The 20,808-nt window shown below is 44.4% G+C and overlaps 1 protein-coding gene across 1 annotated transcript in view; it reads right to left on the reverse strand.

Moving 5' to 3' along the window:
- The window catches only part of LOC120745871 (zinc finger SWIM domain-containing protein 6), a 47,738-nt gene that overhangs the window by 15,786 nt on the left and 11,144 nt on the right, over positions 1-20,808 (reverse strand). Inside the window, exons 2-5 of the mRNA XM_040051073.1 lie at positions 5,657-6,013; positions 4,107-4,255; positions 2,244-2,394; positions 582-761 (exon numbers count right to left, since the gene is read on the reverse strand). Of these exons, the coding sequence (XP_039907007.1) occupies positions 582-761; positions 2,244-2,394; positions 4,107-4,255; positions 5,657-6,013 (837 nt within the window). The remainder of the gene's footprint in view (positions 1-581; positions 762-2,243; positions 2,395-4,106; positions 4,256-5,656; positions 6,014-20,808) is intronic.

Below are 20,808 nucleotides of genomic sequence, written 5' to 3' on the forward strand. Positions count from 1 at the left end.
TGTGTGCACCTAACCTCACTGCACCACAGATCACATTCCTGCCTTTCTGAACAAATTAATTAGTTCTTATTGGATCTCGTCAATGCGTTTCAGAATATCTTCTGTCCTTGTGCTTTGATTTCTATGTAATTATTGTCTGAAATACACAAAAAATGAAGGTAATTATTGGTCAACAAAATTAATTAGCTGGCCGCCGGGCAAACACACAGAGGTAGACATCCAGTCGCACTCATATTCACACCTATGGCCAATCAGCAATCAGCAACCTAGCCCCATCCCCATGTTTCTGAACTATGGGAACAGAGAGAGGCCACATAGACACGGAGAGAACACACAAAGGTTGGACTCAAACCTTGGACCAGGTGATGTTGCTAACAGCACCACCGTGAATGGACTAAATCTATGGGAAAGAAATTTGCCAAAACAGTTCTTTGGTTGCTCGCTATTCATTCCTGCACAACAGATCTTGGAGGTGCCACAGCTGTGACGAGACTCACCTCTCACCTGCTACAACTGCCAGACACGTGTCACGACCAATAAATACGTTATTGACAGACATACAAAACCTGTCGATGTCTTACCTTGGTTGCCATGGGCACCCTGAGGCAGTGAGTGGGTGAGGTTGGGCAGCTCGTTGCCGTGGTTACCGTCCTCCCAGGGGCAAACGTCCACACTGTTCCATCTGCGCAGCTGGCGCAGCCATGATGACTTCTGCTCCGGTTTACAGTGGGGGTTCAGTACGATGCACATCCACAGGGCACCTGGACACACACACAAACACACACTTCAGTTACCTGCCCTACTTCTCAGTTTGTAACAGTGATGTAAGCAATGAGTCATACAAAAGCCATAAAGTGTGTCTTTTGAGATTTAAAATACCTTTAATACAGATATCATGTGAGATTGAAAGCTCGGGGCTGTTTTTACACCCTAACACTGTTTCTTGTTCTTTTAGGAGCACATTTTACGTGCTGCCGCCATCTTGCACTGGAATACAAAACTCTGTGAAAACAGAGAACTTGACTAGTCCCGAGGCAACGCTGACTGCACACACATCATTTTAGAGTAAATTGGAACAAACAGAATATGAAAAGTGGCTATGTCTCTGGGGATACAAGCACAATCGGGGATTTTACTCTCCAGACTCCAAGAGATATGTATACACTCACATTGTGTGTGTGTGTGTGTGTGTGTGTGTGTGTGTGTGTGTGTGTGTGTGTGTGTGTGTGTGTGTGTGTGTGTGTGTGTGTATTCTACAGATGCATATGTGTGCAGACAGAGTTTGGGAGGAAGGACGAAGGCAAGGACATAGACAGAATAAGAAGGGAGAAGAAAACACAGCGGAGAACAGAGAGAAAGTGTAAAAAGGAGGGGGTGAGGGGAGAAAATGAAATGGGGGCGCGGATGATGTGGACGAGAAGACACGGGTGAGGACAAGTGAATGAGGCAAGGCTTTGTGTCTGGAGGAGAGGAGTAGCTGCAACTCAAAGAGGAGCAAGACAAAAGAGGGAGCGAGGGGGAGAGAGAGCGAGAGAGAGAGAGGGAAAAAGAGAGCGGCGCCAAGAGGCAGCATTTACCACACATCAGGGGGAGTGATAAGGACTTGGGAAGAAGGTTTTGAAGTGTGGACTTCAAAGAGACCGTGCACACACACACACTTCCAAAAATACGTGGGATTGAAACAGATGAGATCACTGCGCTGTCCTCGCAAAGTGCAGAACAAGACCAAAGGGAGAAAACGAACATCATCATCAACAACAAAAACAACAACAACAGCAGCAACCAAGGCATTAGAGAAAGAACAACAAAGATGCGGAGACAACACGGCTGCTGTCCTGGTGATGAGCCCGCTGGTTTTGCGGCTTGTGAGGATGTGCTTTGCTGTAGGTACAGCACGTCTGTCAGGAGAACTACAGGATGTATCAAGCCGAGCGAGAGCACGGCGAGCGGCACTCTGTCACATCAGCTTAATATGTAATGAGATGAGTCTGAAAACACTGCAGAGGTTATAACATTTAGGGTTTCAGCACGATGCATTAAATAGCTTGTAATTCACAAAGACACTTTTATACACCACCAGTCACAGTGAGAAAGTGACTGGGCTGTCAGTGACAAGTGTGTGCGGGACAAAAAAAAAAAAAACAACACCTTTGTGTCGATTTTTGCTAAATCCGTCTAGGCAAAGAGGTGTGTGCACATTTATAGGACAGTATGTGCGTGTGCAGTGTGTTTCTCGCTCTCACCCAGCTCATCCCAGAGCTGTCTGTACTTGTCGGTCATGGTGGTGCCCTGCTGTCTCCACAGCGCCAGCCGAGGGTCTGCCATGAACTGTTCTGTGATCAGTGTTAACATCCTCGCTCCGTTGGAGTCACGCATCTTCAGCATCTCCCTCACCTAGAGGAGGACACAAGAGGGACAGGCCCGCGCACACATGTAGTTTACAGCAGCTGAGGAACAAAGAGCAGCGATAACACGAGCGGCACGTTGTTCTAACATCGTGTGCGCGCTGAAATATTCATGGCACGTACGCAGGCTTAAATCAATGAAGAACACAACTTTTATGCCTCGGGATGGCGCAAAACACATGTAGCACATTTAAAGATGGCCGGGCATGTTTTCATATCTACTGTGTGTAATCTGTTGATCTTGGTGGTAGAGGTAAATACAGTGGCAGCAAACGTTTATATTTTAATCTTGTCAACGGTCAAATCAGGTTTAATGGTCGCATGACAAAATTCCTCTCATTCTCGTCGTGTTTTGTTTCCTTAAAACGCTGTTTTAAATACTTACTGTGCTTTTTAAATCCAGTTCTTGACACAGAAACGGAATAATCATTTATGTTTTCTAAATGGTTCTCTGATTTCACTTAGGGGTTTTAATATTCTGCAAAACTAGATGTCACAAAGAAAATCCATTCATTACATAACATACAATATGGCATCATTAAAAAAAATTAGAAAGAATGAGAATCCAACTTCAATAAAATCCAGTTACTAGAAGAAAAAAGTAAACATTTTTCTTTGTGCATAAACAGCAGCGATAGTTTTCTCTTCTCTACTTCACTTTTTGTGAGAAGCGCTAATCACAAGAGGGACTGGTTTATTGTAAACTATGGTGGTCAGCAACTTCTTCTAGGAGGCATTAACACTCTTGGGTGTGCAGGAATATCAAATATTAATCTGATTTGCTACTTCTTTAAAGACAGGGGAGGGGATTTTTCAGTGAAACACCAGAAAAACAGAAAACAGTAAATTTCAACTTTGCAACATGTGCGGACACAACACTCACGCACACACACGGCATGGACACTTGCAGTAGATTCACAAGTTCAAATGCAGTGGATGTGTGTTTTAGATTTAAGGGCAGCTCTGCGTAAGCGCAAGTGCGTACATGACTCTCGATGTGGGCGTGCACGTCTGTGTAAGCATATATGCGGCTGTTAGTGGGCGTGCGCGTGCACTGAAATGAATATAACAGGCAACAAAGAGCATGAAGCCGAGAGATATTCTAAAAGCCAGGCGGGCTGGATGATAATGGCCTTGGCTTGCAGTCTTTACATAGCACACAGCGCATTAATGCTGGTCTAGCTCTGCCACTGTAATACCAGGTAACGGAGCGAACGGCACGTCTCTCATGTAATCATTTAATCACGGGTACAAAGGAGCATACAGCGCGAGCTTTCGCCTTCCGATACCTCTCTCTTTCTTTATCTCACAGTGTCCGTCCCTCCTGCAATTAGCTCCAGCATGACGTTCAGTGTATGTGCTCTCTGTATTATGTTGTTTTTCAGTGTGGGGAGTGAGTTGGAGGGTGGGGTGGGCTGCTTTTAACTATGTAAAGCACTTTGTGCTACATTTTTTTTTTTGTATGAAAAGTGCTTTATAAATAAAGATTGATGGATTGATTGATTGATTGTTTTTACTCCTGCTTCTTATAAAAGTGCGCTAACAATATGGAGAAAATATTTATTCAAAGTAGCTGTTTGTTCTTGTGAGAAAGACAAAAGGGAGCAACGTGAACGTGTCCGTGACTGGCAGGGCTGGTATGTACTGTATGAGAGCTGGTGCGTTTTGTACATGTATGTGGCAGTGTTCCTGGGTCTTGACCTTGCTGAAGAGCAGGTTGAGCTGCTTGCCCGAGCCGTGGTATCCTCCCTGGGACAGGAAGAGCTTGACCTGCTCCTGAACCTGCTCCTCATCCAGGTGCCAGCAGTTCTCATCATCCACACTAGCTCCCGCTGTGGGGTCCGGGGCCCCTACACACACACACATACTTCAAATCTTAAATGTGCATAAGGCCATAACATTTTTCCCTTATTATCTCTTATCCTAATTAATACTATGGCATTATTGGTATAGCACATTTGTGAATATATATTTGTCAAATAAAACCCCGTGCAGATTTTATATTCCAGGGAATGAGATGAAAGTCAGTTTAATTTTGTTCATGAAAAGCACAAAAACAGTGCACTTTGATCTTAGCAAACACAGTTAAAAGCTAAGTCTACAAAAAAAACAAAAAAAACATCTCTTTCCAAGTTCATTTGCCCTTCCTTTTAAGAAAAAGATCAAAAATGTCTCCATAAATAGCCAGGAAATTTAAAAAAAAACCAAGACTGACAATGTAACTCATCTTTCTACACCTTTATGTCCTATGACTACAGCAACCTGCAAGTGCACTACTCGTACTGCAGGCAGCAATGTGGTGTTTTGTTTCTATAACATTACCAAGCACACATCAGCAAAGCCATTTAGCTATTTGATCTTAACAATAGACAAAATTGCCGCCATTGCATTTTAATAAAACTAATTTTAATATAACATAACGTCATTATTTCAGTGCCGCCCTCAATAATTAAACTGCATTACCGATTAAGCAAATTAACTGGTTTCACTGAGATAGATTTTTGTTAAAAGCATGCAATAACAAATTGAGTTTTAAAGATGTCTTTCCGAAGACTCGCTGAGGAGACGCTCAAACTGAGAACCTGAACAGGAGTAACTCTGCTAACAAGAGTTAGTTTACATTTCTAGAGCTATCGATGGCTCATCGACAGGTCTCTTCATTCTCAAAAGACTGTCTCTTCTGTTCTCAGTCTTCTTTTTTTGGCCCTCCTTCTCAGTTTCCTTTGCTCAAGTCTGTTTCCTGTGTCCCGTTATTTTTGGACACCTCCCCATAACTTCTTTTTTGCTTCCTTCATCACTTCTCCAGTTACAAAGCAGCAACACACACAGACAAAAAAAAAAAACCGCATCCAGACTCTTTTATGCCTTTTTGTGCTTCTTGGTTTCCTTGGTTTCTCTTCCCGAGTTGTTTGCCCTTCTATTTGTACTTGCTGCTTACTTCTTCTGGGTAAGCAGTAAGTACAGCATCGATAACAAGCGATAAACAAATCTGTCTAGTAACCTCTTGATCTGTATCTCTGCATTGTTATATCTCTCTCTCTCTCAGAGGTAAAGAACAGCTCTATAGTGTTGATTGCAGCCACAGAATCTCTGCTTGCTGTCTGGCTCTTATTAATGAGTAACATTGATCCCACCACACTTCACCTTCCCCTCGCAGTCAATACGTGCGCACGTAGAGGGCGTTAAAACCCACGTGCGATCTTAAACATGCCCATTACCTCACAAAGACACTAACACACAGGTTTCCTCACCGTGGACCTGATTGATCTCAGAGTTCTGTGACAGAATCTCGTCTGCCAGTTTCTGCGCAGTAGGCAGAACCTCAGTGTGGTGGACTGATATCAGATACTGGACGAACTTCTGCAGCTGGTCTCTGCTCATCTGGAAGAGGGTTTCCGAGATGGGCAGGTGCAGCTTGACCTGTTCCGGTTTCCGTACTCTGTAAAGCGACAGCGCCACTACATGGGCGCAATAGAAGATGTCCTTGTTTCCACAAGTGCACGTTACCGCCGTGATCTTGCAACGATCAAAGCTCACGCTGACGCTGCAAACGAGCTCCGGTGACGAGGGGGTGGCGGGGTCCGTCACTGTGCCGCTCAGGTGGAAGCCTGAAAATGTTAGAAACAAAAGAGAACGTGCTTTGTTTTAGGAACGTTTTTGTTAAATCCTTCATTGTTTTCCATTTGTCTTTGCAACTAAAACAACAAGTCAAGCTACAGAAACAGCAGACAACTAAGCAACGTCTTATATAATAGAGGGACATAACCACCATCAGCCACTAGTTAATAGTGCTTACACTCTTCTTTGTAGAATTGGTTTACTTTGGAGGGTTTTTAAGCATGAAAGGTCTGTTTAGAGTGATGCTAATAGATCTCAGCTGGAGATGGTCCAGGTCCTGTAGTCCCAGACTATGACACTACCACCACCATGTTTGACTGTTGGTATGTTGTTCTTTTTATGAAATACTGTGTTACTTTTGAGCCAGATTTAAGAATATACAAATGACCACAACTGTTAGTATTGCTGAATCATGAAAGCTGACCTTAACTGTGACAAGTAAGGCCTGCAGTTCTTTAGATCATACGCTGGGTTCTTTTGTGACCTCCTCGATGAATCATCGATGCACTCTTAGAGCTCATTATGGCCATTCTTGGATAGGTTCACCACTATTCCAAGTTTTCTCTATTTGTGGATAATGCTTCTCACTGTGGTTCACTTGAGTAAAAAGGGCTAGTCTAAGGTAGCCACATGAGGTAGTACAGCGTTTGAAGCTTCTGCTTTGGATTGAGTTTTTAGTCAAGAAGGTTGCTGCTTGGTCTACAGATCTACAGACACACAGAGGCAACAAGACGTTTTGTACTACAGCAGCTAGTTCACCAAGTGTGCTCTTTATTAAATGACACTACTGCGCACATTGTCTACAAGAATGAATAAACTTAGGATGGAGTTATGTTAAACAGACTCACTCGGCCGCAGTCACCTGCCAAAGGCCCCATGTTCTCTTATCAGTATGATCAGGACCAGTTGCAGTCTACTACCATTACTGTGAGTGAGAGTAGAAGGGCCTGACAGAAATCTAGATGCAGGAAACTGCTGATCCACGGCAAAAGGAATTGAGAAAGAGATAAGGAAGTGAGCAGCGTGCTTGACTTTTCCAGTATGAATTATACAGGCTCTCATTTGAATATAATGTTTGATCTTGTCCTGACTGCACCATCCAGAGGCGTGGCTAGTCATTATTCGAGAATACATATGAATGAACCAGGTGGGGGTTCCCAGCAGTGGCCTAAAACACACACTTATGAGCATATGAAAGAGACACACATATGGGCACACACATACATATTGAGGCACAGCATGCGATCATGCATTTATTAATAATGGGAGTGGTTAGCAGAGGCCAGGAGTAGCTTATGAATGCATTTATGCGCTCAAGAGAGAACTCTGAAATTCATGTGGACCAAGCAAAGACATACATATGTTTAATATGTTTATCAAAGGACCGAGCGCATACATCGATGTGATATCAAGCATGTATTAACGCATATATCAAAGTGTTTTCTGGGGCTCTATATTTGGTATGAAGGGAGGGGCAGGAGTTGAATATTTTATAGGATATAGATGGAAATGAGTGGAGGATTATTCAGGAAAGCTAAACAGAGGTCAAAATAGACACCCTTCTTTCTTTGTCCTCAATGAGTGGAATAAGAAAGCGGGTGACTAAAATAATGATAATGTAAAATGTCAGCATTGTCCCTAAAGCAGCTTCTAGAAAAGCATAGTTGGAAACTTCATTTAAATATCTTGCATATCACAAGACTTTTACTACTTTCCACTTGCCATAGCTATTGCATTCAGCTTATATAGGCTCAGTTATGATTAGTGAACTCTCCCAACTAGTTGTCAATAGCTGTTGTCTTACAGTTTTAATAATTTGCCAACAAGTTTTAGTTAGTCCTGCATCTAACTTCATACTTGGTGACCACTTTCATTGGTTTATTCCTTCTTTTTAGCCAACAATTTCAAGCATTTATTTATACATTTATATCCTTTCAATAGTTACTATTTTAATGACATGGTATGCTTTCAGCTAGTCATTTAAAACTCTGTTTATTTCACTTTTATCTCACCATTTCAACTGTTAATCAATACATCTGGCTAAATATTTCAGTAGCAAGCCATACCATTAGCTTCTCATTTCAGAGTCTTCATTTAAAATTTTACTGAGCTAATTTAAATGTTTATTCATTATTTTTAGTTAACAATTAGCTAACAAACTGTGGATACTTTTCTCAATATTTAAGCTGTTAATACATTAAGGAAACAATTTCAATTTCAACCAATTTTTTAAACTATTAATTTCAAACTTTTTATTAATTTAGCATTGAATAGCATACTTAGCATAGCATACTTTGACTTTTATTTGTTTTAACAGTTAGCTAACAATTTCACTTACAAGGCATGCATTTGGGTAATCATTTTAAACCACTTTAAACTGTTTAGTTATAGTTTAACAGTTGAAGTAGTGAAAAGAATCATTTTAACAGTTAGCTAACAATTTAAATTACAAGCCATACCTTTAGCTAACAGCAAACTCTAAATTTATAATTTTAGCTAACCATTTATATGAAAAAAAAAAAACATTTTGCTTAACTAACAATTTTATTTCTTTATCTATATTTTTAGTTAACAAACTTTACTTCTAGCTTTACTTTGAGTAAACTTTAGATAACCACTTCACGTGTTTATCTAAACTGTGAATAAACTATGTGTTCCTATTTATTTTGACTGTCTGTTTTCTGCTTCACATCCATTAACTTCAGTTAGCAGTTAACTTTTCTTCTCAAGCCTCTTCAGGCCCCTCCAATCTTAAATTGCTTTGAATTCCCCCCCGCCCCCCCCCTTTTTGGATTAGTTGAGCACTTGTGTCCATTTAATGCTTGTTCCTTTGGATGAGAATAGTTGCTATCGGTTTTATTAGACGGATGCCTAATATAAATCTATTAATACAACATTCAAAAAGCTCTATCAGCATGAATCTAATTGGAGTTTGTAAAACAGAAAGAGCAATGAATTATGATATTTACCCTTTCGCTTAGCATTATCTGCAAACTAAGAAATGCTGGCTGCAAAAACCTAACACTGCACAACACTGCCATGGAGATATGCGTTTCCATTCTGAAAGCCAGCTGGCAGAGGAAACACATGTTTGTTAACAATATCCACAGTAGATTGAGTGTGGATCAAATATGGCAGCCACTCGCATCTGCAGTGATCAAAGCCTATATGTCTCCAGCTGTGGGAGACTCCAGCACTGAGACAATCTTAAACTAGACAAAAACGCTGACATGGTGCACCTGGTTGTAGAGCAGAAAGCTAGCTTATTAAGCTGTAAAAAACATACAAATGAGCAAAGGTTTGTAACTCTTGCTGCTACATTTAGTCTGTCGGTACGTGCGTGTGTGCGTGTGCGTGTGTACGCGCATGTCAAGCTTGTGTTTCGAGAGTGGCCCCTGGTCCACAGAGGGGGGAGAAAGAGAGAACATCAAAAACATGTGGGGCTTAGAGAGCCCAAAAAAAATGAACCTTTGATACAATTGCACACACTCTTACACACAAATGTGCACACACACACACACGCACACACACACACACACACACACACTTATCAGATGGTTGTAAAACCAGCTGCACTTTAAAAACCAAAACTATTTTTCTTTCTCATAGAGAAAATGAACAGGGATACTTTTTGGATTCAGAACACATGGAGTATAAAACACTGAACAGCGATAAAAGACTTGCGTATTTAAAAAGCTAAATTCTGTCGTGTTTCCCTTGCTTTAATAGGCATTCTCACTCTCTCCCCTTCCAAGCCCTTTTCATCCATCCACATTCCCACAGCTCTCTCTCTCTCACTCTCTGACAGATGGGTAGGTAATGAGTTTCGCCTTTCCCCGTCCAATCGTCTGGGCACCAAAACCTGCCCCCCACGCCAAAAATGCCCTTTTAATTTAGCCAAGCGCTGAGTACAGGGATATTACTGTTTAGATACACGCACTAGCACACACACACACACACAAACACACCTCCCCTGACTCCTGGTTGGGTGGGTATGAAACCTTCAATGTCTCATGTGCTAGCTATTAAAGAGCCTGGTTTCCCCCTCACCCAGTCCACCCAGCTTTCCTCCCCAAGTGGTACTCAGGGCTCTTTTCTGTGCATGTTCAAGAGGCCAGTGTTGGCTTTCAAAGTAACCATGGCGGCCATTTTTAGAACAAGGCCTCTGTGAGGTTGCCCTAGAAACCCCTTCTGACCGCCCTGGTGAAATCACACTTGGCCCAAAACACAGAGGAAGCAGGCAATGACAGTGTGTGAAAGAGTGAGTGAGAATGTGTGTGTGTGTGTGTGTAAAGCTAGCTAGCTTGCTAGACAGCTAGACAGACAGACAGATAGATATCCACAAATGTCTGTGGACCACCCACACTCTTTGGGTGACCCACATCAAAGCATTCCTTCATATTGCACTTCGATCTTTTATTCTCAAATTGTGTAAGTGCAGATTAGCCAGTATGTGACGTCTTGACTAGCTATGACCACTTCTGCTTATTCCAAAAACAAGGGCCCCCCTGAAATGCCAGATTTGTGCTCTTATTTCAGGGAGGAAAGACCTGGGCTAAGACCTGCAGCTCCTTCAATGTACGTCTGCTGTGACGGAAGAATGCCACCTTTATATGCTCCCTATGAAACAGGATTTAGCTTCCCACATGAAGGCAGTTGGTGGGGAGAGGGGGTTTGCTTCGCTAAGCACAAAAGTGCCCAGTGTTCCAAAATCAGTGAACTAAATTAGATTGAGCAACATACATATATTTCCGCAATCAAATTAAGATTCCAAGTCAATGGAGAAAATTCAGGCCCAGCAGTGGGAAGGTCATTAAGTTTATTGGCTGAATTGGTCCATGAGTGACTGTCACCTAAATCTAATATGGCACCCTGCAGTTCAGACAGCACTCATCCTTTCTGTGTGTGTGTGTGTGTGTGTGTGTGTGTGTGTGTGTGTGTGTGTGTGTGTGTGTGTGTGTGTGTGTGTGTGTGTGTGTGTGTGTGTGTGAGAGAGAGTTTGTTTGTGTGTGATTTATTCTGAAAAAATGATGCATTTGAATGAAAAAACAAAAGACAACAAACAAAACCAAAAAAAATAAAAAGAACCAAGATTAAACAAAATGGGCCGGTATGAAAGCAAGTTAACAAAGGCAAAGAGGGAGAAACAGCCAGAGCAAATATTTAAGGCCCATTCGCCTGCACAGATTCACTTTAGCCTTGCACATTAATCAAATTACCTCTTGGGCTGTAGACAGAGAGAGAGCAACACCTAAATCCGACTCTGCCCTGCTAGAGCTTCTCTGATCCAGAGGGGACCACCTGCAGCAGTGTGAGCTTTAACATGGGATCCTATTTTATGTTGACCAAAGATAGCCTGCTTAAACCTAACAGAGAAAAGGCTGTTGGCCTGGAATCCAATCCATTTGGTCGGACTAAACTGAGAGGCCCTGCTGAAAGGAGATCTGAACTGCTACAAGGCTAGAAAAGGGACATAAACTGATGAACAACCCCCACTCTCTAACACTCCATCCCACCCACAGCTAAAGGAGCATTTCCTTCGTCGCAGCTCCTTGAACTGGCCCGATTAATAAGGTTACAAAGACGTACACAAGGCTATGCAGCATCTAAAAGGGTAGGTCTGTGTGAGTAACAATAAGTGCATGCGTGTGTGGTCCTATAAGGAAGAACCCATACAGAGACTATAAACAGACATCAGAGCTATTCTGCAGGAGACCTTGCTCCAGGCGTGTGTGTGTGTGTGTGTGTGTGTGTGTGTGTGTGTGTGTGTGTGTGTGTGTGTCCTAGGTATGGGACAGGCTTGAATAACACAACTGAGCTCCAGGGGCAGCCATATTCATGCCTTAAACCCACTGGTGCACCAAAAAAAAAAAAAAAAAAAAAAAAAAAAAAAAGTATTTTTCCTCCCCGGGTGTGTTTTCATCACCCACACATTTACACATGCATATTTGTACACAAACACACACACACACACACACACTCCCAGTCCGAATGCTTATCCTGACAAGACACACATAAGCATAAATTAATGTTCTGAGATATTCTATGAATTTCAATGCATTTACTTCCGTTTGAGATTCTGACAGCAAAATCTGAATGTTAATCATAGGGACGGGAGGGAAAGTATACGTGTATGTCTGTGTGTTTGTGTCTACGTGCGAGTGTGCATGCACGCTGACGGATGTGTGGGTGATTGGAGTTGTCATCAGCTGGCGGTTGAAATGACAGTCGACTACTGGGCTGCTGCCACTTCGTTGCCACGCGGTACATCAGGAATGACTTGCAATTTTCTAACTATCACTTTCAAAATGGATTCTAATTTTGCTGGATTGGGCCTGTCAGACAGAGATGGTGTTACTGCTCTGCTGACGGATCCCAAAGGTTGGTGTTCAAGAAAATGACCAGTATAGGAAGACAGTGAAGCCTTTCGTCATGGAGGGGCTTGAGACAAGAGGAAAAAAAAAAAAAAACAGTTTAAGGAATATTCATTAGAAAATGTTGGGGAACAGGGATAACTAGCTAGCATGACTCTATATAAAAAGATACATAAAAGTCTGTAAAAGTTTATTAGGCCTCAGTCACACAGGCCTAGAGACTGATTGGCCATCTGAGAACCACCAGTTGAGATTGAAAAACCTGGCAACCCAACTTTTTGATAAGTGGTTGCTGACAGTTGCTAGAAGAGGATGGTCACAAAAACTTGTAATTGCTTCACTCCCTGAAAAGTCACCAGTATTTTGCATGAGGGATGCCAGCTTGACTGCAAATACTTTCAGCTACTTCCCACAGTGGATGGATCCACATATCGATTTGGCACAGATTTTATGCGACACAATCCTCCAGTTTATCTGGGCTTATGATGGGCCACTAGGAGAACACTAGCTGTTGGCATCCTGAGGCGTTCTTTGCCTTCAGTCAGACCAGAAAGCATAAAAAGTGAATGACATTCCACGACTTCAAGTGATGGGAAATGAGCAGCATAAACATTGTTGAAATTCCATGCAAACGACTGAAATAATCACTTATAAGAAGAATACAACCGACTGACATATGATCAGATAGTAAATATATTAGAAGGCTGCTTAGGCGACCAGAGCCTGGAATGGAGGCAAGTGACCAGCAGTCAGCTGCAAACCTATAGCTGACGAGCAGATCATCTACAGTGTGTACTGAGCACAAAAGTTGCAGCTAACACATTTCAAAAGCCACAAATTTTCCTTTGAGGCAAGCATTTTCAATTTCCGGTTTGTGTTGCACTTCTCAGTTTCACTACTGCATGAAGACTCGATGGCGAGTGTTTGCAGTCGAGTTAGTGTCTCCCGTTCCAAAAATGGGCAACTGAAGCAAACTGCTTATAATCAAAGCAATCATAACTGTACACTGTACACTTCTTTGCAACCAATTTCATCTTCTGACTACAAACAACCTGGTCAGGAAATACATATTTATCCCTAATGACCTGTGGTTGCCAGGAGGTCACTGACCAGTCTCTAGGCCAGGGTGACTAGGATTTTAGTAATCAGTTTCATAGTGACTACCATCAACATCCTGCAATCACTCACCAACTGGTTAGGTAAATTACATTTTTTCCCTTACAACTAGTAATTGCCCGGTGAACATGGCTGGCCTTCAGACCTGTGTGACTGTGAGAAACTAAAATTGGGGTCTAACAAAACGTGCCATGTTAGTCGTATTTAAGTATTTAACGCTTGAGTCTAAAATTACTATTAGGTGTAATTTCACCTGTGTGGTATTGGGTGAACTGTTCCTTTAGTTGGTATCCAACAAATTTCTGTCACTTGATAAGTTAGCAGCCAGCTAATTCTGTCTCCCATCTGTACATTAACTATACATTATCCCAATCCATGTGCAAGGTTCATTAGTGTGAATGAAATTACAGATGGCTGGAAATGAATGCGTGTAATTAGCAGAAGTCTGTCCCAGAAGACCCACGCAAGCTATAGATGAAGGTAAAGGGATCCATTGAAAAGCCATTGTCTGCTACTACAGCACTTGAGTATCTTTCTGGTGGGAAACCTATAGAGTAAGTTGAGACAGTAAAGCACTAGTCTTGTTCAAAATGAGCTGGTCTGTTCAGTAGACAAAGTAAAAGGAATAAATGGGGATTATTGAAAAGTGTGTTTTCCAGCTTTTATGCAAAATCTGCATGCAGAAACTCCCAGACTGACATGCAAAATAGATTGTAGATGCGTTTCGTTCACTTAGTCTGAACTTTGACCCAGAAATCCTTTGGCGATAATGCAGCTTTTAGAAGTTTGTCGAGCCACTAAAGCTCAAATATTAAAATCGATAATAGAAAAAAAAAAAAAAAGAGCAAGTGTGGTTTAAAAAAAAAAAAAAAAAAAAAAAAAAAAAATTCTGTAAATGCAGCACGGCACACAGACAAAAAGCCACTGTGAAAGTTAATGCTGCTGAAAGTGAACAGAATTTATTTGCATATGAAAATAGCTGGGCACTAATGGCACTGGACTGAAAACTGCAGCATGACTGCGAGTGCACATGCGTGGGTTATGTGCGTGTTTTTAGGTTCACTTCTCCACGCCAGGAAATAACCTTACTCTCTTTACCCTTCCCATTTCATTTGGAAAGTCACCCGACACACTCACACACACACACACACACACACAAAACCCCACCCCTTGACACACACTCATGATTCCTTCATGCATGCACGCATACTGGCTTCAGTGACTCCCTGCAGTCAACCTCCTTCTGCTCACAAACAGCCCCTCCTCTTTCCTTTTTCTCTCTCCAATAACTGACTCCTCCCCTGTTCCCCCTCCCATGACACGCACACTCACACACACACACACACACACACACATGCAGAATGTTGCCTAGCCCTAAGCTGACCTGCTGTGTGTGTACTGACGTCACACTATAGACAAGGAGAGGCATCATTCCAGACAGACACGAACACGTGCGCACACACACACACACAGGCCCCAGCCGAGGGGGAAGCTGCATTCCAGCACAGGCCCACAGACACACAAACACACATCACCACGCCTGGCGGTGGGAAGCATGGGGAGCACTCAGCTGTAGCGGGGAGGAGGGGGAGGATGGCGGGTAGGGGTGGGAGGTAAAGGGGGGGGGGGGGGGGGGGGGGGTTTCAGAGGAGGGAGGAGGGAGCGATGGCTCTGAGCCAGTGTTCCTCTGAGCTCAGCACTTCCCCTTTCAGCTCCAGCCAGCCGCCAGTTTGCGTAACGCAGCCAATGTAGCCATGCTGGCTTTTTTTTAACCCCTTCTTTCCTGGAGTCACTGAGGTCACACTGGCTGTTTTCTGTTCGCCGGCGCGTGCTACATCCTGCCATAAAGCTGCCTCTGCCCGGCACCCCCCCCCATCTCGGAGCGTCCTGTTAGAGCATCAGGCCTGCTGGCATGCTACTCGTGCTTCTGCCTTACCTGGCAGAGATGGAAGCAGGTGCACATGTGTGTTAGTGCCACAGTGAAATGTACAAAAAAGTTATTTATCGTCTCCCTGCACAAAGAAAATAAACAAATCTACATGGAACAATTAAACAGGTGGGCAGTCTATTGGAAAGTGACCTGGATTCATCAGCGGCACCCCAGATAAGACAAAACTGTGCAACAGCTACAGCAGCAGTTTTCAAACACCATAACTGAAAAATATGTAGCTTGCACAATAACCAGTTTGACCATTAAAAAGGGAAAAACCTGACACAGGTAAGGTGTCTGTGCACTGCATCTATTCCTCTGTGTATCTGCTGACCTTCTCTCCACTCTATACCCGAAGTGATGTGAGGCTTCATGCATCAGATGTGCCGCCTACCCCCCTCCCTAAAAAGACAAACAAAAAAAAAAGACCCAGTGGAAAGTGTCATAGCTCACACTAACCACAGCAGACACAGTCCACAGTGGCAGGATGGGCAGAGTGGGGGTTCGGGGTGTGGGGGATGGGATGGAGGAAGAAAGGAGGGGAGGTTCTCTCACATTTAATATCGCTTGACACGCGTCATCCAGCATCTCTCAAACAGTAGCTGAGCCTGTGTCAAAGCCGTGGCCCTGTCAAAGATCCTGCGCATACAGGACGCACCTTGTGCTCACACATACACACACACACACACACACACACACACACACACACACACACACACACACACACACACACACACATACACACACACACACAAAACAAAGGCAACCCAAAGACAAATAACTCAGCCACCTGGCGCCTTGATCGACGGGCTGTTGCAGAGAACGGGAATAGCTGGGATGAAGACAAGTGAGGGAAAGAAGAGAACGGGCAGGAAGGAGGGGGAGCACGAGAAAGGTTGATGTCTCTGCTGAATCGAGGTGGTCGATTCGCTTGCCTGCGGGCTATTCCTGTAAATATTGACGTTGATGTTAGCACCACTCTCTTAAGGATAAGCTATAAAGCAAAGGGGGGTGGGGGGGTGGGAGAGAGTCAGATTTACTCTGTGCAAACTGTAAGCATCTGAAATCACACGCTGCGCTCGGCCTTCAGAAAGCAAGTCGAAGGGGAAAGGATGAGAGACTTTTCAGGGTGAGGACCTGAAACACATGGGGGAACTGAGATCTCTCTCGGTAGGTTTACAACTCACTCCTCTCCCCTCTCTCGCTCGCTCGCTCTCTCTCTGGATGGTTAAGGTTTCCATTCTTGGACTAAAAGCAGGCAGCTGACATCAAAACCTTCAGAGAGACCCTTATTTCCCAGAAACAGCTCTGGTTTCATGTAAATAGCTGCCTTTCATGGCTACATTGAGATAAATTGCACCCTGCTGGACAAGAGGGGGGACAATATTCACCCTGGAGCCTCTTTTGTTGACATCCGTGTGCGTTGCCATGACGATGTGTGTCTGTCCGGTGTTGGGTCTATATGCATGTACATTCAGGGGGCAAGCACACACACACACACAGAGTGCAAAATATGCAGACAATAAAAATATGAACACAAGTAGCTTCTTTGTCAAACACACAAAACACCGGTTGCACAAAATATTACAAAGAATACTAACACAAGCGTGACCGAAACACAGTTTCAAGCTAGACTTCATTCTAACCATCATGTCCTTGTGAAGGCCTGTAGGCAGAGAAGTCTATTACTAATCATCCTCACATTAAAAAAGAAAAAAAAAGGGGGGGGGAAACTAATCCAAGAATGACAACACCCTTTCCAAAACCCTCCAGAGGACCTCGTCCAGTTGACTGGGAATTAATCTGCCAGAGGAATGCAATGATGCTTGAATTCATTTTTAGCACATTAACAGACTAATTCTCAGATTGCTCAACATGCACATAGTCTGTATCGTTCAAACTTTAAAAAATGAATTACTGTGATTGCCAGTACACCCAAAGTACCTCCAGATTATTTGATTGAATTACCTCAAATTAGCATTTTCATAAATGACAGAAGAATAATCGTATCCTTACACAATTATGCTGATTACATCTCTTCAGAGACTAGTGAAGTGAAGCGCTATGTCACCTCTGAGACCACATCAAACAGAGGCCAACTGCTTTGTTTATATTTTACTATGCGCTCGCACTTTGATATCCTCATTATGTTCATTTGGGATGCCAGACTGCTGAAGGAGGAGAGGATAGAAGGGGGTTTGATTGGGGAACGAGGGGGTGAGCTGAGGGGGGGGGGGGGGGGGGTCACTTGCCCGCCACCACATCCACTGTACGGGACATCGAGGGGCCTGCATGTTAACCGTAAGGATAGAAAAGATTATGTGTGCATGTGTGTGAGAGAATCACCTCCCGTGGGCAAGTCAGCATTCACCCATGAAGTAGGTCAGTGAAATTTGCCCAAATTAGGTCAGAGGCAGTCAATGGGTGCCATCCTGAACAAGAGAAAGGATAAAAGGGAGGGAGTGAGAGACAGACACAGAAGAGGGGTTGGTGGGGCGGGGGTCTATAAGGTTAGGAGAGCAGAACCAAGCGGCTTACTTCATCTCAGCTTTAACACTCAGTTAATTACTGTTGCACTGGTCCATACAAAAAAAATACATGCACACCAAAGAAAGAAAGCAGCCTCAAAGTGAGGGCCCAAAGCAGAGTTCTTCATAACTTCAAGCCTGTCACTATTTCTCTATTCAAACATCGCTGGTATCAGAATCAGTGCACATCAAAAGCCCGTTTTGATTGAAAATGCTCTTGAAAAGCAGTCCGATTCAGTTACAGCGCTTAGGTTTGATTATTTAGCGCCCCCACCTCCTGACTCTGCCCCCTCAAGCTGTTTGGACGGTAGTTTCTTTTGTCATATGCCTCCACGTCTTGCAGCTCCTTCCACGCCCCACCCGCCCCTGCTTCCCTCCCCGTTTTGAGGAATCCACGCCGGGTTGTTGTGCACTGATGCCAATAAGTGAGGGAAGACAGGAACCTTTGATGTCTGTGGCACTTTGCGATTCGCTTTCATCATCCCGCGTCTGTCAGTCAGCAAGAGAAAACGTGACTCCAAAGGAAACTTTTGCTGCTCTCCCACCCCTCCACCCCCACCCAGCAAATCACTCTCCACGCATACATACAAAATTAAAACATAACAACAAAAGCCGACAACAAATGCAACAAGAGAGGAGGGGGGGGGAGACTGCTGTGGGCATTAGACAGACAAGAATGGGTTGAATATTAAGCAAAGAACGGCAAGTTTTTCCACAGGAGAGACTATTTTTCTTCCTGCCTGGGCTTCACTGGCCCACTTCCACTCAAAGGGAATGTGTATCCCAGTGTAGCTGCAGGCTGCTCTCTGAACTTTACCCTGTCAGTCCCTACAGTCGCCCTTTCAGAATTGCTCTGTGTCAAGAAGGAAGAAGCGTATTGGCATGTGTCTTCTGTGGGCAATGTCTGTTCAAAAGAGTGATGATGGAACCTGGGCCTGCACCTAATCACACAAGCCTGCACCCTTCGCTCTGACAGCCTCAGAGGTTAGGGAGGAGGTGGGCGGGGGGAGTGAACAAAGGCTCCCTTTCCCTGGGCAGCGATCAAACTTGAGCCCCCGGCTTGTCTAGAACTGTGACAAGGCCCACTTCCCCTTTCGCTGCTTTTCCCCATCCTCCCCCTACTGCCAATCATGTGTCATATGCTTCACACTCTCGCACGACGCATGCTTTCGTGCGCCTGCCGTGTGTGTCTGTGCCGTTGCCTGAGCCAGAGCCCGTCTACACAACTTAAAGACACGCACGGAAACTGGAGTCGAGGAGACGGAGGAGACACGCGACGAGTCTGAGAGCTTCACGGAAAGTGTTAAGCCAGAAACAACCGAATGTACAAGCCGAGTGTGGCTTGGAGTAAAGCGAGCCACATTGAGTTACAGTGACTAACGTTATAGCCAGAGAGAGGAAGATGCCTGGCAATGGATGCTGGGCAAAGGAGCCAGAGAACTGAACTGCAGCCAACCTGGATGAGGCCTCAGTCCAGATATGTTGGGACAGTACCAGGGGCCCAGCTACAGCCTGTCAGAGCAGGGAGGAGGGTGAGCAAATGAAGTAGCAAGAAATACACAATTAAAAAAAACAAAACAAAAAAGCCAACACACACACACACACACACACACACCCACACGAAAAAGAGAAAGCAAAACAGAAGGCTTATAGGCAAAACAGAGAGAAAGAGAGAGAGAGCGAAGGGTTTTGAGGCTTTTCAGCTCCAAAGTGGGATGGAGGGGGATGGTTGGAAGGAACCACTGAGAGTCAGGCAAAACTGGAGCCCAGGTTCAGAGGCAGGGCCAGGGCTGAGCTAGGGCTGCTGAGAGAGGAGCCAGGGCTAGAGGCCAGAGAGAAGAGGGAGGGCTGGAGGAAGGGAAAAGGGGGGCTGAGAATAGGAGGAGGCTATGGCAGAGCTGGAGCTGGGGCCAGAGCCAGAGCCAGAGCCAGGGGCCCCAGCTTTAGATTTAGTCAGCTGTTCCCCTGGCCAGCAGCTGGAAGTACACAGGGAGAGTGAGGGAGGGGAGGTAGCAAGGGAAGAAAGCACAGGGACTTCGTTGGAGAATTTTAACTGGGAAAGTGAGAGATGGAGAGGAATTAGAAAGAAAAAAATGGGAGGAGAGAGAGAGAGAGAGAGAGAGAGAGAGAGAGAGAGAGAGAGAGAGAGAGAGAGAGAGAGAGAGAGAGAGAGAGAGAGAGAGAGAGAGAGAGAGAGAGAGAGGGGTAAGAGTAGAGAGAAGGGGGTGAGGAGGGGAGGTGTGGAGGTTTGGAAAGAGGACAGTGGAAAAGCCATTAGATTCCGAGGAGAGAGAAAACAGCACCAAGACCAGACAGACTGACAGAAGGTGGTTAAGGCTCACTGGCTTCGCAACCACTCTTCCCTTCCTCCCTTACTGGTCCTCTCGCTCCATCATCCCTTTCTTTCTTTCTTTCTTTCTTTCCTCCCTCCCTCCATCTATCCGTCCATCCTCCTCCTCTCCTTCCGTCACTGGTGAGCTATTCTCTGGCCACCTCCTTCCCCGACCAGTTGTGCTTCGCCAACAGCTCTGCTATTCATTACGCACGACCTGCAGGCGTGACCCTGAACACACACCGAGATCCCAAACAGGTGCCCCACACACAAAATACACACACGCAGACACACAGCAGCGGCAGCGGCAGCAGCAGAGGGATCACACTTAACTGTAGGGGGAAGATATGCAGGGAGTGTGGACAGAAGGGCTGTAGCGGGGAGAGAGAGAAAGCTCAGTGTTACTGCCAGAAAAGCACTGCAGGAGGAACAACATGGAAAGATGGAAAGAAGAACAAAAATATATAGAAAAAACAACAATGTAATTAAAGCTAAGCACACTTTG

This window comes from Simochromis diagramma, unplaced genomic scaffold, assembly GCF_900408965.1.
Source record: "Simochromis diagramma unplaced genomic scaffold, fSimDia1.1 OVJJ01000131.1, whole genome shotgun sequence".
NCBI classification, from domain to species: domain Eukaryota; kingdom Metazoa; phylum Chordata; class Actinopteri; order Cichliformes; family Cichlidae; genus Simochromis; species Simochromis diagramma.